The sequence below is a fragment of the Penaeus monodon genome, chromosome 38 (genome assembly GCF_015228065.2).
Source record: "Penaeus monodon isolate SGIC_2016 chromosome 38, NSTDA_Pmon_1, whole genome shotgun sequence".
NCBI classification, from domain to species: domain Eukaryota; kingdom Metazoa; phylum Arthropoda; class Malacostraca; order Decapoda; family Penaeidae; genus Penaeus; species Penaeus monodon.
In genome coordinates this window covers 28,618,545-28,633,566 of record NC_051423.1, presented here as the reverse complement: position 1 = coordinate 28,633,566, position 15,022 = coordinate 28,618,545, and the positions used below count along the sequence as shown (strand labels likewise).

The following is a 15,022-nucleotide window of genomic DNA, read 5'->3' as shown; positions in this document are numbered from 1 at the left end:
CTCATGTATACAAACAATAAAGGAAGTGATCAACATAACATCAAATATGATAACAAATATGAACTCGGATAAATCAATGCTAGAAATCATCACAGATATAAAAGAAATAATGCCATTATTTAAAAAAATAATCAGATACTTAAATGAATAAAATAATCTTGTGGAACACTAGATCTGTTCAGAATAAAAAGATAGATTTAAACTATTTAATAAACAAAGAACAACCAGAATTAATAGGTATTTGTGAAACCTGGTTAAAACACAAAGATAAGTTTACCATCCAGAATTATCAAATAATAAGGAACGATAGGATGGATCAAATAGGAGGAGGCCTAGCTTTTTGTATTAAAAAAGAAATCCAATTCAAAACCTTAAATTTAAATGATAGATATAATAAATGGGAATAAAGATAAATTATAAAAACAGATGGCTAAATATTCTACTGATGTACAACCCCTGCAATAATCTAAACACGGAAGAATTAGAATATTATATAAAACAAATTGAAGACCCAAAAATAATCATAGGCGATTTTAATGCCCACCATATTAGCTGGAATCCAAAACTAAATAAAAACTAAAATAAAACAGGCAAAAGTATATTTGAAATAACTAACCAAAATAATATAATTTTATTAACACCACCAGGTTTAACAACAAGAATAGATCCAATAGATCTTTGGATTTTAAAACCCCTTCAAAGAAAATCTGGAACTTAAAAAAAAAAAAAGAAAAAAAAAAACAGGGAAAAGAGCAATAACTAAATATCCACTGATAGAAAATGATCTCCCAGTATCAGAGATGTGAAAGAAATTAACATTATTCAAAAACAAATATCAAAAAGCATAAAATTCCAAAGAAAATATTGACAGCAGAAGAGAGAAAAAGAATACTAAACCTCTCAAACAATACAGAATTAAATAAAGAAATAAATATTAGTGAATTGATCACAACTATAAGAAAAACTAAAAGAAATAAAGCTTACGGACCTGATGAAATTCCTTACAAATTCTATAAAGATGCCCCAGAAAAAATAATAGAGAAAATATTAAAACAAATCAACCATTACTGGAATAAAGGAGAATATCCACAAGAATTCAAAAATGTCATAATAAACCCAATAAACAAACCTGGTAAAAATCCATCAGAGACAAAATCTTATAGATTTATCAGTAGAATATCAACTCTGGGAAAATTTTTGAAAATATAATAACACAAAGAATAAATTGGTGGTTAGAGATAAATAACAAATTAGATGACCTCACAGGGTTTAGGCCAAATAAAAGTACAATAGATGCATTACAAGTAATAGATGCACACGTAAATAATGCAATAAAAGAAAAAAAATACACACTGGTAGCCTGTATAGATCTAGAAAAAGCATTTGACACAGTAAATCATGATGCATTATTAATTAAAATGTCTAGATTAGGAATTTCTGGTAACTCACTAAACTGGATCTATAATTTTCTAAAAGAGAGAACTTTCCAAATAAAAATTGGTGAAGAAATATCAAAAAAGAAAAAATGTCAAGCGGGGTACCGCAAGGCTCCCCAATAAGCCCAATATTATTCAATATAATGCTAACGGATCTAAAATTACCAGAAAAAGTAAATAAAATAATATATGCTGATGACATCACTCTAATAGCCATTAACAAAGACTTGATAGAAGCAACAAATAGCTTAGAAAGAGCATTTAAAACATCTTAAAAAATGGGCAACTGAATGGGATCTAAAGATAAACTTAACAAAAAGCAAAATAATTTGCTTTACACATAAAAAGATAAGAAATATACCTAACATAAAAATAGATAATGAAGAAATGGATTTCACAAATAAACACGACATATTAGGATTAAGATTTGATTCACCAAGACTCGACTGGAGAGAACATATTGAAAATGTAAAAATAAAATCCTCAAAAAGAATAGATATCATATATACACATGGGGTGCAAATAAAGAAACACTACTAAAATTTTATAACATATATATCTAACCAAAAAATAGAATATGGAATATCTATATATGGAAATGCAATGAACTAAAAAAAAACTAGAAACAATACAATATTTAGCACTAAGGATAGCAACAGGATGTTTTAGATCCACCCAATAGATCCCTTCAGGCATTAACTAATAATATACCAATAGAAATAAGAAAAAAAGAAATAGAATGTATACAGCTAGCAAAAATACTAGAGAAACCAAAGAACACACCAATAAAACAAATTGTAATAAATTAGAAAAGACAAAAGAACATTAACTTTTAGAGCACTAGAAACCTGTAAAACATTCAGAATCAATATAACAACCAATAAAATACAGAATATAACCCCAATACCACCATGGTTTAACATCTCACAATATATAGAAACCCAGTTTATAACAGCACAACAAAAGACATTCCAGAACAAATAATTAAAAAACAATTTCAAATGTTAGAAACTGAAATATATAAAGAACAAAAAATTTTCACTGGATGGCTCTAAAATAAAGGAACCAAACTCAACTTCTGCAGCAATATATATTCAAAGTCCTAACATCACAACAATCTGGAAGCTACCGAAAAATACAAATATAACCGAAGCAGAGTTATTTGCAATAAAACAAGGATTAAAATACATTCAAAACAACACAATAACAAATGCAGTAATCTTCACAGATTCCCTTTCAGCATTACAATTAATAGTAAACCACAGACCTAAAAACCACAAACAAATCACCTATGAAATACAACAGACAATATACACTTCATCAAAACAGAAACATAATATCAAACTACAATGGATACCATCACATAAAGGCATTAGAGGCAATGAAATAGTAGATCAAGCAGCAAAAAAAGCTCATGAACTAATAAATCCCACGGCCATGAAAAGAGACATTAACTATCTGATAATAGAAATAAATAACAAAAATAGAAAAACATGGGAAGAACAACTTACAGCAATATTAAACACTAAAAACTACTACATCAAAGACAACGAACCAAATCTATGGTCAAGATCAAGAAATAGAAAACTAGATGTCTGTTTAACACGTATAAAAACAAGACACACAAGACTAAAACAACATCAATATAAACTAAAAATGGAAACAGATCCAAATTGCAGATGGTGCCAGTACGAACAAGAAACTATAGAACACCTAACACTCCAGTGCCCAAGATTTAACTCTAACAGAGTAAAACTATTTGAATCATTAAAAAAGATAAAAATAAATAATCCAAATATGTCTCTTTTGATAACAGGAGGAGAGCATACACCAGCTGAGAAATACTACATATTAAGACACCTGAAGATCTTCCTACAAAGAATAAAAATAATAAATATAATTTAAAAAACTTCAACCAACAAAGAAGAATCAAGAAACATAGATCCAGGGAATATAGACTTTGAAAGTCTAAAACCCTATAAAAGAAGAAGAAGAAGAAATAGAGAGATTTATCCATATTTTACGGGTTTATATAACTTCCAGGTATGTTTGTAAGGTTATGTGGATTGTAAGTGTGGTGTTTCTGTTATAAGAAGTGTTTTATAGTGTCTATTGGAGCAGAGTTGTGATATAGCATACGGTGCCTGAGTATCGTGGCACTGTACTGTAATTGATTTAATTGATCGTTTTTTATTGTTGAGTTTAAAAGTTATAAGTTTTGAAACCATTAAGAAAGAGTATGCGAAGGAAATGAAGTAGTTCAGATGGATTTGAGCAAAGTATTTTCCTTACCGTGAATGAAGTGAATGTCACTGTAGCGCTTCACCAATGGTTGCAAACGGCACTAAGTTGCTCTCTGGGAAGGAAGGCCGCAACAGCACATTTTCGGACAAATCTCATTCAGTCACATATGTGTAGTCTAAATTTGACTGACCCTGGTTTTTTAGTGGAGGATCTGATTTTAGCCTTTTGTAAGTTGTTGAAACGGTAATCATTTTCATGGAGTTTGTTGCCTTCAGAATTGTAGTCAGGCACTGTTTGGAAGACATTCTCAGTGACTTTCATAAGGTCCTTTTTCTCTGAATTATATATAGGAAGAGAGAGCTCGAATTGGTTCTTTATTTGACAGTAAATGTACCAGGAGGTACAACAACAACAACAAACTGCAGCCATACATATTTAACTATTGAGAACCACAGATACTGTGGTCAGTCTGTCCCCTTGTCTCCTGAGCTCTAAATAATGCCTGATTTTTTTTACCAGTGGAGAATATGGTCTTTGCATTTCATAAGCTTGATTTTACACTGGATTATGCATATTTCATCTTCATGTATCAAATGTATATATGGCACACTAAAGCATTAAATTTGGAAAAGGCACACCTGACATAAATCAAAATGAGAACAAATTATTTTAAAAAATGGAAATAAAGTAGATAAAAACCAATGACATTTTTGTCATATAAAGCAGAGAAATATTTACATGTGATCATGTGTGGAAATGGTAAAAAAAAAAAAAAAAAAAAAAAAAAAAAGGAGAGATGCCATGATATAAATATATATTTTGCAGAGGATAAATGAGGAAGGGGAAAGGATGGTGGGTTTGTCTGGATGAAAGTAACCATACACTATCAGAATTACAATTTCACTCATACTATATTCTCAGTATAAAAAAGCAGGTACTGCAGCAATTTGGTTTGCTCAGGGAAAGGAAGAGCTACAGGAGGAAAGGATGTATGGAGAAACTTTGACAGACAGTACCAGATTAATTGTTTAATTCATATATTTGATTCACAGGAAAAACATTCCACCAGTCTTTGATTGCTTATGTAAGGTGAAACCATTTCTCAATCTTAATCATGATTGTAGCTGCTAAAAATGTGGCAAACCACAGTTAGGACTTATGATTTCTTGGAAACAAACTATCAAAGCTGCTCTTTGTGGTATCTTTCCATTCTGACAGTGCTTACAGTTTATGACTAGATCATTGTCTTGTATATGTCCATATGTACTTTTGAATTCTTATTAGAACCTTTATTGTGGATATATATCCCCCTATACATTTCCTCAAGTGAAGTTAAACCAATGCCATTCTCAATATCCGTGTATAGACTGCTGCATTGTTTTATTAAGGGGGTTAACCATTGAATAGGTAAATGTCAAGAACTATGCTGTACTAAGAAAAAATGTTCTAGCACAGTCATTTTAGGAAGAAATAATTCCACACACATTTCATATTTTTCATTCAGGCTTAAAATGGTTGTGTTAGATTTTGTTGTTTTTTATGAGATTTGCTGTTGTTATATATTGTTATTACTGTTGTTGTTATTTTTATTATTATTTCTACTACTATTATTATTATAACTGTTATAACCACAATTACTACTACTATTACTACTACTGCTGCTGCTACTGCTATTATTATTTTTAATATTAGTAGTAGTAGTACTACTACTACTATTTTTGTCATAATTTTATCACAATTACTATTACTATTGCTATTACTCTACTACTGCTACTACTACTACTACTACTACTAATAATAATAATAATAATAATAATAATTATAATAATAATAATGATAGACAATATGTTATTATTGTTATAATTATGCTCATGGTATTCATGCATAACTATCATGCAACTATTACTTTTTGTGCATATTTATATACATAGGTACATGTAACAAGCTTTACACAAACAAATTCGCAGAAGTTGTATATTTGTGTGCCTATTCTTTCTATCCTTTTTTTTTCTTTCTTTCTTTCTGTTGTGCATCAAGTTGTCTTTAATGGTGTGAAACAGAACACTGCCAGTACTTGTCCTTTATTTACTTCTAAAGAGACATATAAATGTGCCATACTAATGTATTTTGTTAACCTTGCATGACATGTTAGTAAATATAGATTCATAAGACATGACATAAATTTCTTTATACCAGGAAACGGTTGCCAAAATGTCAGGTGATATAAGCCTTGGGTGCTCTGCTCTGACAAAGATGTTACTCCATGCTGCGCGGTACCCACATTCTGCCGTCAGTGGAGTGGTACTTGCACAGGGAAAGGGAGGTGATTCCGGCAATATGGTCTTGGTCGATGCTGTTCCTCTGTTCCACCTTCAGCTTGGTCTTGCTCCCATGCTTGAAGTTGCTTTAACTAGGGTATGTACATTTAAAATAAAGAACAGCTACAAGAAAGGAATGATGAATTTTGAAATTTTGAGTCAAATTAGAGTCTTAGATTTATTTTGAGTATCCATTTCAGTTTTATTATTGGATGATGAGTCTGGTCTAATTAACTTCAGTTTCTTTTTGTATCTGTGTTTAATTTGGTCTTTCTACACGTGTTGCTGTGTCTGTAACTTTGTTCAGTATGTATATGCAGTATTTCATAAATGAGAAAACAATAATTTGAGCATCTTTTTAAGTGGCCTGTTAAATGAATATATAAATGGCATAATTTTTCATAATGATTGTCTTCTTTTAGTCAGCCTGCTAGTCTTAAAGATTTTAATATGCTTTTGTACATTTTAGAAAATTATGGATAATTATCTCTTTTTTTGTGAAATACCACCTGAAAAAGATAAGACTGTTTTTAGAATAAGAGTTAGCAGCAACTACATTGCATTTTGTCACAATAATTACCAAAAGAATATGAAAAGAAGTTAATCATTATTTATCATCATTAATTTCAGTTTAAGAAATATACCAATTAAACATCACATCAATGTATTTATTATGACAACCTGGTCTCATATGACAAATCATATTCAAATTACCATCTGCCATCATTGTTAATCCAATGATATATCTCCTCTGACTAGACATAAAACCCACATATTCCTGTCAATATTTTCTTGCAGTAAGCTATTCTAACGACACACAGTAATGTCCCTGCTCTCCTTACCATAGATCGAGCAGCATTACAGATCAAAAGGACTGGTGATTGCGGGCTACTATCAGGCCAACGAGCACATTAGGGACAACGTGTAAGTGAGGCGCAGTTTCTGAGTCTGCTTTTTTTTTTTTTTTTTTTTTTTTTTTTTTTTCTTTCTTATGTATGAGTATGGATATTTATTTATTTATTCTGATTTATTTTACGATGGTTTTAAGGTTGTTTGCTTTATTTAATCCTCTTTATTTTAGGATGATTTTAGGGTTATTTTTTATTTAATTTGTTCTTTTTATTTTGATGTGTTTTTGGATATTTTATGGCTATTTATTTTATTCATTTTGGGGTTAAATTATGGTTATTTATTTTATTTATTTTGGGTGATTTATAGTTATTTATTTTAAGATTATAGTGATTACTGCTGGCTAGTTGAGCACATTAGAAAAGACATTTAAAAGTGATCTGGTTATTTTGACTGATTTTGGATGTTTTAACTTCTCTCCGTTCTTTATTTTTAATCAAAGTACAAATAAAAAATCCTATTTATTAAAGTACTTATGTATGGGGAGATAGAAGAGTTCAGGATGTGTTTTCTATTCCTTGTTAACTGATGTTCAAATAGAAACTATTAATTTCAGTACTTAGTTGCAAGTAGTGTTCAAGAAGATTGTTCATAAGCCATATTTGACGATAACTCCATCAAATAAAATAGTCCCCCACACTCATAGACATTCATGATGTGTAAATTAAGCAAAAAATATATTTAGACTGCACTAGCTTGCAGATTGAAAGATGCACTCAATGTTCATCATCAGAAAGATAGCAATTGCAAAAGGATTACAGAAGGCAAATAGATCAGGGGCTACAGTTATGCCATTTGTGTGAGATTCTCTCTGTGATGTGTATTTCTCTCCTTTTTCCTTCAGGCCTGATTTTGTAGCCCTGAAGGTAGCAGAGAAGATAGCTGAGAATAATAATGATGCTTGTCTAATAATGGTGAGTAATTACCTTTGTTTATTCTGCAGTTATGGTGACAGGAAGCTGAAAAATCTCGGAGGATGATTTAAAACAAACTTACTTCCTAGAATCAAATTGAAAAGTACATAAAAAAAAATAACTGCTATGAATAAGAGATAATTTTTAGGACAAATTTCTAAATCAGATCAATGTAGTAGGCATAGCATTTACCGCTAGGTTGCTTGGTTGTCTTCTTTTCATTATTCTCATCTCCATGCCTATCTTCATCCTCCTTTTCTTATCATCTTCATTCCCCTGCTCTTCATCCTCCTTTTCCTCTGTTTCTCATCCTCCTCCTTTCCTCATTGTCATTGTCATCATCTCTCCCTCTCTCCTCCTCTCTCCTATGTTGTCCCCCTTTCCTCCTCTTTTGCCTCCTCTTCTCTCCACTCCTCTCCTCCCCACTCCCCTCTCCTTCCCTCCCCTCTCCTCTCCTTCCCTCCCCTCTCCTCTCCTTTCCTCCCCTCTCCTCTCCTTCCTTCCCCTCTGCTCTCCTTCCCTCCCCTCTCCTCTCCTCCCCACTCCCCTCTCCTCTCCTTCCCTCCCCTCTCCTCTCCTTCCTTCCCCTCTCCTCTCCTTCCCTCCCCTCTCCTCTCCTCCCCTCCCCTCCCTCTCCTTCCTTCCCCTCTCCTCTCCTACCCTCACCTCTCCTCTCCTCTCATTTCTTCTTGTGACTCAATATGCAGCAAGTTTATCCCTTATATAGCCTTTTTTTAATGTTTGTTAGTGCAGATATTTATTGGAGAGAGGTTTCTTGTATAAATTATATAAAAAAAAATATATATATAATGTTTTCAGATTGACAACAAGAAACTGTGCCTGAACCTTCAAACTGCTCCCATCATTGTCTCACAGTTAACATCAGATGGAAAGTGGAAAAGTAAAGAGAAACCTAGGTGAGTTTGTTTGCTTTTCTTCTTCTTTGTTCTTCTTTCTTTGTTCCTTTTTCCCCATTTTTCTTAGAGGCATGCATGTGCATACATATACACCAAGATTCTCACCCACTGATATACTTTTATATATATATATATATATATATATATATATATATATATATATATATATATATATATATATATATATATACACATTTTTTTGACAGACAAGTAACAAATCTAATTCATCATTACCTTCTTTGTGTCATTAAATCACTTTTTAAGGCTTAATAATGTTTCCTCTTTGCATTAGATCTCAATCCTTCCAAGTATATACAGTCATTACTCAAAAAATTTATTATACAAAATAATAATGTTAATAATAGAAAATACATTATATCCAATTCCTCTTTCAGCATTCACATAGAGGCTGGGGCTTTGGATGTCATATCTCAGTTGCTTCAGCGGAAGGTCCAACACGACGTCAATGATTTTGATAACCACCTGGATGATCTGACCTGCGACTGGGACAACCCTCAGATTAATAAGCTCTTAGATACCCTTACAGCGGCTGCTCAGGACAAGTGTTAATGGAACGGTTATCTTTTTTCAAGATCAAAGCTATGAACTCTGACACATCTTGTGTATGTGCATTGTATGTTGTCTTAAAGTCCTGGAATGATTTAGTAGCAAGAGTTAGTAGGGATGAAGTTTCTTTTCTGTTGAAGTCATTCCATCATTACTGTGTCATATCTATTCTGTTTTTCTGTTTTTATTTAGCACTCCCCGCCCTCCCATTCAGTAATAGTGACTTTGGGTAATATTTTATAATCATTGTGTCAACTTCATTGAATAGTAGTCATAGATTTTTTTTATGAAAATGAAAAAGAAGTAATGCTACAGTAGTAAATCATTGCCAGACACTGCTGTTGAAAAAAATGTAATTATGCTAAAGAACCCTTTGTATACAGAACTACTTCCACCTACATTTCTTCATTTTAGATGTATAGTTGTAAATATATTGTTCCATACATTTCATATAATACAATCTAGGGCATATGAAATTTTACATTAATGACTTTTAATGTAACTGTATATTTATTATAATAGACTGAAAAAAAAAATACATGAATCGAAAGATAAAAAATATATTTCTTACCTTATTTGTGACCTGCATCTGTTAGGAAAGTTATCGAGATTATAAAATCAATCACTCTCTCTCTCTCACCTCTCTATATATATATATATATATATATATATATATATATATATATATATATATATATATATATATATATATATATATATAAAGTATGTATATATGTACGTACATATGTAAGTACGTATGTAAGTACGTATGTAAGAACGTATGTAGGTACGTATATATGTACGTATGTATATATGTATATATGTATGTCTGTATATATATATATATATATATATATATATATATATATATATATATATATATGTATATATATATGTATATATATATGTATATATGTGTATATATATATGTATATATATTATATATATATGTATATATGTGTATATATATGTATATATATTATATATATATGTATATATATGTATGTATCATCATCATTCAACGGTAGGTTCATGTCTGAGCCGCCGTGGTCACAGCATGATACTCAATTGCAGTTTTCACGTTGTGTTGCTCTTGGAGTGAGTACGTGGTAGGGTCCCCAGTTCCTTTCTACGGAGAGTGCCGGTGTTACCTTTTTAGGTAATCATATTCTCTTATTTTATCCGGGCTTGGGACCAGCACTGACTTGAGCTGGCTTGGCCACCCAGTGGCTAGGTAGGCAATCGAGGTGAAGTTCCTTGCCCAAGGGAAACAACGCGGCGGTCGGTGACTCAAACCCTCGAACTCAGATTGCCGTCGTGACAGTCTTGAGTCCGACGCTCTAACCATTCGGCCACCACGGCCTTGACGATCATGGGCTCCCATGATTTTCTTTGGCAATTTAGTGCGGTGGTTTGCCATTGCCTTCCGCCCAATGTTTTTTTTTTTTTTTTTTTTTTTTTTTTTTTTTCCGAGTCACCATCTCTATTACCCGGCACTGACGTGGGCTGACTTGGTCCCCCCAGTTGCTAGGCAGCAATCGAGGTGAGTTCCTTTCCTACAGGGAAACAACGCGGCGGTCGGTGACTCGAACCCATCAACTCAGATTGCCGTCGTGCAAGTCTTGAGTCCGACGCTCTAACCATTCGGCCACCGCGGCCCCGTAATGTATGTATATATAGGTATATATAGTATATATAGGTACTAATATATATTATACTAGATATATATATCTATATATATATATATATATATATTATATTATATATTCTGTATCATATATATGTGTACATATATGTATATATCTGTTATGTAATTGTAATATATTATTTATATATATGTATATATATGTATATATATATGGTATATATATGTATATATGTGTGATATATATATGTAATAATATTGTTATACTCTATGTATATATCGTGTATATATCTATGTATAAGTATGTATATATATGTATACATTATATAATATATATATATATATAAAGTATAATTATATATATATATTATGTAGATATATATAATCTATGTTATATATATATGATATATATGTATCTATGTATATTCTATATATCTTATGTATATATATATGTCATACTACACTTTTTAAAAATAATTTGGGTTTTTTTATTATATGTATATAATTTGATATTATGTAATATTATATATATGTCTATATATGATATTACTATTATGATCTATATGTATAGGTATATATATAAATCAACGAAGTGACGGCGCGAAGACAGGCAGTACTCGTACTGGCTCATTAATGACTTAGTACAAGTGTAGCCATCTATGTGTAAAAACAATTACACAAGTAAACTCACAGTGGGCATGGCATGTACGTACATGCCATGCCCGTTAGCAAAGGGTCAATTGTAGTTTTCATGTTGTGATGCTCTTGGAGTGAGTACAATGTAGACTCGTCCCAGTTTTTTCCTTTCCCACGGAGAGTGCCGGTCTTCCCTTTTAGGTATCTTCTCCTAATTATTATCCCGGCTTGGACCTAGGCACTGACTTGGGCTGCTTGGCCACCAGTGCTAGGTAGCAATCAGAGATGAATTCCTTGCCACAAGGGAACAACGTGCCGCCGGGAACTCGACCCTGCACTCAGATTGCCATCATGCCAGTCTTGAGGTCCGTGCTCCTACCCACTCGCTACAGTCCTATATATATATATTCTATATTAATAGTAATATATATATATATATATATATTAAATATATATTATATTTTTTTTTTTTTTTTTTTTTTTTTTTTTTTTTGTTTTTTTTTTTTTTTTTTTTTTTTTTTTTTTTTTTTTTTTTTTTAGGTAACATTCTCTCTGTTTTATCCGGCCTTGGGACCAGCACTGGACTTGGGCTGGCTTGCCCCATTCCAGTGACCACTTAGGCATTCCAGTTGAAGTTCCTTGCCCAAGGGTACAACACGCCGGCCATACATCGAAGCCCTTGAACTCAGATTGTGCCGTCGTGACAGTCCGCCGAGCTAACATTCGGCCACCGCTTCCCTTGACGATCAATAGGGTTTCCCATGATTTTCTTGTCATTTAGAGCGGTGGTTTGCCATTGCCTTCCGCCCGTTTTTTATCGAGTCACCGTCTCTGTTTTTTTTTATTTACCCCGGACACGACTTGGGCTGGCTGGCCACCCAGTGGTTATGTAGGCAATCGCCGGTGAAGTCCTTGCCCCAAGGGAACACGCGCCGGTCCGGTGATCGAACCCTCGAACTCAGATTGCCGTCGTGACAGTCTGGAGTCCGAACGCTCTAACTCCTTCGGCCACCGCGGCCCAAGATTTGTATATATATATATATATATATATATATAATATATATATATAGAATATATATATATATAATATTATTATATTATGTATTTTTATATGTATATGTATGAATATTTGTTATATATTATGTCTGTTATATGGTATGTATAATATATTATTATATTAGGTATATTATATCTATGATATATATTATCTATATATCGTTATAATACTATCATATGTATATATATATATCGATATATTTTGTGTATTTAATATAGGTATATATCCTCATCTTATCATTATATTCGATACTACGCATACCTATCTCTATGTCTCTCTAGCGCTAATTGTCTATCATCTGTCTTCTGTATATCTATATATGTATCGCTATATGTCTCTCTATATGTATATGTCCACTTTCTATATATATATATATAAGCTATCTATCTTATATATATATATATATCTACTATCTCTCTCTGTATTCGATGTCTATCTCTCATCATGTATATCTATATATATGTAATATCTTATAGTGTATATAGATAATATATTATATATATATATATTATATATGTATTATTATATGGTAATATATATAGATCTATTATATTATACTACTAAATATATATATATATCTCGTATTATACTATATATATATGCTATAGTTATATCTATATATATATATAGTATATATATATACTATATCTCTATATCTCAATATCTATATATATTATCTATGTTGGTATGTTATATATATGTAATGTTATCTAGTTATGTATATATGTATATTCATATAATCTTCTATATCTAGTCTCTCATATCTCTATCTATATATATCTCTATCATCTCCATGTCCTATATCTCATCATATATATATATCTATCTAGATTCATATCTACTTATATTATGTTTATATATATATTGTCATATATCTCATCTGTATCTCTATATATATGTATATATACTCTACTCGGTCTATCTTATAATCTGTATCTCTCTCTCTATCTATCATCTATATTATGTTTATATAATATATGTAGTAATATATATATGTATCCACTATATATGTATATATATATATGTATTCTATAATATGTATATATTATATCTCTATATGTATATATATGTATATATATATCAGTATATATATGTATATACTCTCTATATACCTATCATCTACATATATATAATCCCTATTTGATCTTTCTACATATGATAATACATATCATATCTAATAATAATATATAATAAACATATTATATATACATATCGATATATATATATATCTCTATACATATATATATACATATTATATACATATATATATTATACGTATATATATTATATATATACATATATACATATATATACATATATACATATAATGTCTATATCCATATATATATATCTATACTTATATATATATATATATCTCTCTATATATTGTGGAGTATTAGCATATATGTATAGTTGTATACTATGTATATATTTTATATATGTATACTATATTTATTTTCTGTATATATATGTAATATATGTGTATATCTCTCATATATCTACAGTCTCTCTATCTCTATAATCTTATTACTATATATATATGTGTGTGTATATATTGTATATAGCTCTGTTATTATCTAGTTATACATCACTGTCTCTCTATCTATCTATATGTCATATTATCTATGTATCTCCATCTATGTATCTATATCTACTATCTCTCTAATCTATATATCTTCTCATATATATCTATCTCGTCTCCTCTCTCTATATCTACTGTATATCTTGTAGCTCTGCTCTATATATCTGTATCTCTCTTCTGTCTATATAGCTATCTCTCTATCTGTCATCTATTGAGTCTCATTTCTATATCTCTCTGTATCTCTAATCTCTCTCTATGTCTCGCTCTCTGTACTCTATCTCTCCCCTCTGTCTCTCTCTCTGTCTATTCATGTCTCTCTATCTCTCTCCCTCTCTCTCTCTCTCTATCTCTCTATTCTCTCTCTCGCTCTATATCCTCTCTCCCTCTATCATTGCTCTCCCTGCTCTCATTACCTCTATACTCTCTCATATATATCTATCTCTCTCTCTCTCCATCTCCTGTCTCCCTTTCCCCTATCTCTCTCTCTCTCCTATCTATATACTATCTATATCTCTCTATCTACATATATCTCTCTCTCCCATCTATATAGTAGCTAACTATATACTCTTATCGTCTTATCTCTCTCGATATATATCTATCTCACTATATATATTCTTCTCATCTACTATATCTATATTAGTCCATCTATCTCTCTCTCTTCCTATATATCTACCATATGCATATATATATACATATATCTACATAATCTATATAATATACATAATATTATAGATAGAGATATATATATATAGTATATATATCTATATATATATCTATATCTCATGTATATATATATA

General features: G+C 31.0%; 1 protein-coding gene across 3 annotated transcripts in view; it reads left to right on the top strand.

The window, feature by feature from the left end:
- LOC119596987 (ER membrane protein complex subunit 8-like) overlaps window positions 1-9,866 on the top strand; it is a 10,674-nt gene extending 808 nt beyond the window's left edge. Inside the window, exons 2-7 of one of the 3 annotated variants that reach the window (XM_037946405.1) lie at window positions 3,444-3,479; window positions 5,877-6,095; window positions 6,846-6,922; window positions 7,752-7,821; window positions 8,641-8,738; window positions 9,134-9,866. In XM_037946405.1, the coding sequence (XP_037802333.1) occupies window positions 5,892-6,095; window positions 6,846-6,922; window positions 7,752-7,821; window positions 8,641-8,738; window positions 9,134-9,308 (624 nt within the window). In that variant the 5' untranslated portion in view covers window positions 3,444-3,479; window positions 5,877-5,891 and the 3' untranslated portion in view covers window positions 9,309-9,866. Of the gene's footprint in view, window positions 1-3,252; window positions 3,480-5,876; window positions 6,096-6,845; window positions 6,923-7,751; window positions 7,822-8,640; window positions 8,739-9,133 lie in introns of all 3 variants that reach the window. The other 2 variants (XM_037946403.1, XM_037946404.1) reach the window with 2 other exon arrangements.
- Window positions 9,867-15,022: the final 5,156 nt, after the last annotated feature.